General features: G+C 34.2%; 1 protein-coding gene across 1 annotated transcript; it reads right to left on the reverse strand.

Moving 5' to 3' along the window:
- Positions 1–442: 442 nt before the first annotated feature.
- On the reverse strand, positions 443–5238 carry GIMD1 (GIMAP family P-loop NTPase domain containing 1). The gene is made up of 3 exons (XM_026668632.2): positions 5196–5238; positions 2353–2766; positions 443–1553 (listed from the first exon to the last, which is right to left on the reverse strand). The coding sequence occupies exons 2-3, from the start codon at positions 2743–2745 to the stop codon at positions 1293–1295; spliced, it is 654 nt and encodes a 217-aa protein (XP_026524417.1). The 5' UTR covers positions 2746–2766; positions 5196–5238; the 3' UTR covers positions 443–1292.
- Positions 5239–5995: the final 757 nt, after the last annotated feature.

The following is a 5995-nucleotide window of genomic DNA, read 5'->3' on the forward strand; positions in this document are numbered from 1 at the left end:
CCATGTCTCATTCATTTTATTACAACCTTACAGGTGATCTTGGCTGACTTTAAAAAATGTAGTAATATCAGGCCTGGTTAGTATTTCAATACAAGACACCCAGGGATTACCACACTAGATAAGGAAGTTGGAGAAGTTCCTGAAAGAAGGGAAAGACAGCGTCTGTCCTGTGGTGAGAAAACTGAAATAATCTATAAGTTACTGGGAGTCAGCCTCACCTTGAAAAAAACATATACCAAAAATATAAACTTTCATAGTTAATTGCTTGTATAAAACTGAAAAAGCATTTATTAGGGCTATAGGTAAGTGGTAGAGGGTGCATGCATGCCCATACCCTTTAGTTCATTTTGTAGTATCTGTAAGCAGGGTTGGAAACTAGTTTGGAACTAGAATTCCCACCTCCCAAAGTAGTATGTTGCTAATGCATGAAAATTAAGTAGTTAGACTAGTGAAATTTATTACAGAGTATATTAATACCCTAGTTTGAACGATTCTAATAATACATAGCCCAAAGAAATGGCCAATACAAGGTCCAGAGAAAAAAATGGAAATAGTGTAAATAATAGATGAATTCATGGTTAGGGCTCCTATGAAAGCAATTATAGAAGGAATTCTTAAGAAATAGATATGCTTTCTATCATTAAAATCCATTTAAATCACTGAAAGGAAACAAACGACTAAAAAGTTGCTGAAAATTAAAACCACTAAAAATAGCAGCTGTGTGAAATAACACTTTAGCTCCATGTGCATGGAAAGAATGCTTCATCTTTGGTGCCTTCTTAAAAACTAACGACGTATGGACACTATCCAGTCATCTAGAGGCTGGTTATTCTGACCACAAGCTTTATCTCCACTCTCAGCCCTTACCTATTGAGCAGGAGAGCTCTGAAGGCTCTCTTTCCATACTGAAGACACAAGACAAATAGATATTGTTTCTGAAAAAAGCAGATATCATTTTCTGGAAATGTAGCTGGATTAGTGCACAAAATATAGATATTTTAAAACCAACTTGAGAGTTGAATATATGACATTTATATTTTATCCTGGATATACTGGGTGAAATTAAGTAGTTTTCAATAGTATACTGCAATCTGATAATATGGAAATTGAATCTGAAAAAAATAACTGTATCCCAAAACGTGCTTGGGTCTTGAACCCTGGTTGTCAGCCTCCAACTGATGAGTTCGACATCTTTAATCGTTGAGTCATCATGCCTCCAAAAGAGTGAATTATAAAAGCAGCAAAGAATTCAGAATTTGGAAATGGTAAGTTATTTAAATGAATAGCATTGTTTATTTCACATGAAGGGTCTGGAAACTGTTTTGTTTTAGAATCTCCATAATTTTTCTTAAAGCTTTTAGGTTTTCATGTTTTAGAAAACTAGTGTGATTGTCAATAAAAATGCATTTTTGCTGAACTAACTGCATTACTTTATGTAGTGTGTCTGAGGCACTATGCAAATATTTGCCTATAGTAAATGATGATTTTTCAATCTTGTCTGCATGAGTAAATAAAATGACAGTGTAAGTCTTCCAATTAGGCCCAAGGATTTCCTGCAAAGTAAAAAAAAAAAAAAAAGGACATTGGCTTAATAATTATTTTACATATATGATTTTATCTTTTTGAATATATAAGCCAACCATTGGCTTTGATCTGAAATGGAATATTTCTATTTCCTGCCTCTTATTGTTGGAAAATCTGAACTCTTTCAAAGGAACTTTTGGGAAGTATAGGTTTGATAAAAATGAGAATCCAAGTAATTCTATGTGATTCTAAACCTTTTCAATGCAAAATTTGATTTAACTCATTATCACTTAACAATTGCCTAAGCGAGACAAACAGTATATGTAGAACAAGCCATATATATTTCTCTGAACTTTACAGGAAAAAGGATGCAATAAAACTAGATTAATAAACATTTAAATTTATCATGCTTATAACTAGCCTCCCCTCCCTTAGAATGAACATGCTGTCCTGTGGTCCAACTGAAGATTATAGTAAATGTATTAGCATATCTTTCACGGTTCTATCAGAACATATTCTATGTTAGAATTTTAGTCCTTGGAATCCAATTGTAAACTTGCTTGCCTTTATTAAAATGTGTATTTGTTCAGATCTATCACCACAGAACATTTTACTTCAGTGTAAGAACTGGATTTGGATGAATTCACATACAAACACACATCTCATTTTTAAAATTCAAAATATTTTGAATTCAAAATGTTTTACTTTAATTCCCAGCCCAGTATTCTAATGTGCAATTTCTATTGTAGCTTGTATGTTAAGTTCTCTGAGCATTGAACCCTGGTTATGGGGGCAATTTATATAACACTTATTTCTCATGCACGTTACCTCAATCAGTTGTATGGTGGGAGTTTCCTCTTCTTCACACAGTACAACATCAGCTCTTTGAATCCAAAGTGCCAAGTGCAGACCTTGCTCTCCAAAGTGCTGAGCTACGGCATCTTTGATGTCTTTCTGGACCTGCTCTTTGCTGAGGCTGCTGTGAGGATATCCAGGAGTGTCCAGCACACGGACTTGCATGGTTAGTTCTCTTCCTTGCTGACGCCCAAACTCTGAAATGTTACAGCTGCGGCCTAGGCAGCAGGATGTAGTCACAGAGCATGGGGAAAAAAAACTGGCGAAGTCTGTGCTGCCCAGAAGAGTGTTTCCTGCTGAACTTTTCCCACTTTGTGTTCTTCCAAGAAGGAGGAGGTTGATGCTCATCTTTCTATTGTCAGACATTGTATTTCCCTCTTGAAATCCCTGAGATGAAAAGTGGATAGTAATATCATTTAGGAAATGTAGCAGCACTATACAGACTTTGCTACTATACATTGGAGCTGAGCTTAATTGGTTAGGAAGATCATTTGAAGAAGGAAGCTATTGAATTGCTATTCCTAGTAATTAAAACAATAGCACTGGACTTTGTTCCACAATCTTTGAGCAAATGTGTGGACCTCTTTGTTCAACATTACATTTTTTAAATTTGATATGTCAATCACTTACAAGGTATAAGTATAAACATGAGTATGAATACAGGAAATAGGTATGAATAAATGGGAACAATAGAACAGGCACGATTGTGCACTTATGCATGCCCCTTACAGACCTCTTAGGAATGGGGTGAGGTCAATAGTAGACAGTTTAAGGTTGAAGAAGTGGGGGTTAGAGGATGTAACAACAGAGTCAGGTAGTGCATTCCAGGCAATAACCACTCTGTTGCTGAAGTCGTACTTTCTGCAATCAAGTTTGGAGCAGTTTACATTGAGTTTGTATCTGTTGTGTGCTCTTGTATTGTTGTGGAAGTATTGAATACAATTCTTGTATTGAAGCTGAAGTAGTCATTGACTGGTAGGACTTTGTAGCAGATAATTTTGTGTACTATGCTTAAGTCCAACTGTAGACAGCATAGTTCAAGGTTGTCCAAGCCCAAAATCTCAAGCCTGGTCATACAGAATATTCTGTTGTGAGCAGAGGAGTATAGTACTCTTCTCGTGAAATACTTCTGGACTCAGTCAATTGTATTAATGTCCGATATACAGTGCAGATATTTAGCTGTTTGCCCATAAATTTACTTATTTACATTAAAATATTCCAAAAAAGTACCAAATGATTACAGGACCATGTCTGGATCAATAAAATCTTCATTTTTTTTATACCTACAACAAAGAAAATCTGATGGGGTCCAGTATTTTTAATGAATCAATTTTAATCTCATATTCATGACACCATTTTATCATTTTTAAGAACATGAAGCATATCTTTAAAGTGGACTGGGCTATTCCAAACGAACTAAAGAACTGAAGTCCCCAACAATGCCCACTTTAAAAATAAATATTGTCTAATTTCATAGAGATATGTTATGGGTTTTACTTATGTCACAGATTTCATCAAATAAGGAAGCATCTCATAAATGAAAACATTGCCAGTGCTGTGAACTGGAAAGATCGTACTAAAGTTGCATATATCCCAACTTTAATTGGTTTAAAGTTATAATCCTATTCTATAAGACTTTCTAATAAAATGTTTCATCATCTATTTTTAGAATAGAATGTTTTCCAAATAGTTAACTATTCATGAATCTTATTATTTAAACCCAATATTTACCACAATATGATTCCAATATATTTTCACTGCCCACACTTCTGGAAATAAAATACCTTTCTTACTATATATTGTTCCAAGAACTTGTCAAGACTGCAAGAGAAATAGATAATAACTTTCCAGCAGAACTATAAAGAATAATAATCTACTATATTTTCATTCCATATATTAATAGCTTATGAAATATGTGCCAAATTATATTTTTGCAAATAAGATGAATTAAATCCACTTTCCTCAAATGGCAATCTTAAATAGCTAAAGAAAACTTTAGTGGTCCAATATTTATAAGTCACCTATTGATCTGAAAGAGAATGTATTTCCTTAGTATTAACATAGGAATACCTGTAAGAACACAAATTAAATCAGGAACGATATTCATTTTTTATAGAAAATGATTAACTCACTGAGTGCAACCATCCCTTTCCCTTATCTCCTCCTCATTTTTACCCTACAGTTATATTATTCTAGGCAAAAGTGTTCAGAATACTAGATTGCCAAAGTCAATGTGAAGTATGTGTAGTTTTTTTAAAAAAATATGTGTGCAGCATCATCAAGCAGCAGAAGTCAAGCTATCAAAATAAATGTGGCAGGCACATTAGATGTTTTAGATCATAAGGGATCATTCAACATCTCAAAAATGCTCAGTAAAGCCTGATCTAGTATGATCTTTTGTCCTTTACTCTTGAAGAGCAATGAGGAATACATTGGAAGCTTTCATTTCTCAATTTAAGTATCTATAGAGTTCTCCCACTGAAAATAGAGATTATTTTAATCTAAATTAGTCTTATTTTTTGCTCATTCGGGGCTTACTGGGCTGATGATTAAGAAAGTCTACTATAAATTGTATACACACAGTCACATATTCACATATACTGGACATTCTACACACACACAGGCACACTATTCTGAAAGAAGCTAGCCCTTAATTTATAACTACACAAGAAAATCTGCCTCCTCAACATATTCTCAGTAAACCGTAAACAAAACTCATCTTTAAAGCAGTGCATTTAGGGTGGGAAATCAATATTTAGGTAGGAATAGGGTCAAGCAGCAATCTGATTTTCAGGTGCCGTCCAAAACTTACTTACTCTATTGTGCCATATACTTCTGCTCTGCTTCTATGTTGTCAACTTGTACTTTGAAGCAGATCTTTATAATGTACCACCTGGAATCTTTATCAAAGTTAATGAGTTACAGAATGATCCTTATTTAGAAATGATGGAAGTGCTCAATCTGTCACTTATAATTTCTTGTCCTGAAATTGTAAGCCTGATCTTACCTGAAAGTCATTTTTCAGCCAGTATTTTCAATACTTCGATGGTTTGAAGAGCAGTTAACCTTAAAGAAGGGAGCTTTTTCCTTTTCCCCTCCTTCTTTCTACTATTTTGAGTTACCTGTTTTTTTATATATATTTTACATAAGTAATACATAAGTAATAATATTGATTTTCCCACAAACCAGAGTAGCAACCAGAGTAGCAATTTACAATATATAACATTAGACTAAAGGCTGCAAATATAAGAACCAAAATGATTCCCTTTATAAACAGTTAGAATTTAATAAAGATTAAAATGAGTTTTAAAACAAAACAAAAAAAATGCTTCGGTTGATTTGGCCTGCTTAGGAAACAAATGCCACAAAAATAATATAAGTCTATGTTGTTGATATAGTCTATACCAGGGAATACCAAACTTTTGGACCTCAAACTCATACTTTTAAATCCTGATGTACTAATCTATGCTCTCATCAACAGGGTGTGGACTGATGATGGAACACTAGGACACACCATATACCAGAAGAAAACACACACCAACCACTACCTCAACGCCAAATCCCACCACCACCCAGCACAGATAAACTCCGTGGCCAAAACACTAATTGCCAGAAC

The sequence above is a fragment of the Notechis scutatus genome, chromosome 4 (assembly GCF_049901735.1).
Source record: "Notechis scutatus isolate UNSWTSFEM ecotype Mainland chromosome 4, rNotScu1.2, whole genome shotgun sequence".
Taxonomy (NCBI): Eukaryota; Metazoa; Chordata; class Lepidosauria; order Squamata; family Elapidae; genus Notechis; species Notechis scutatus.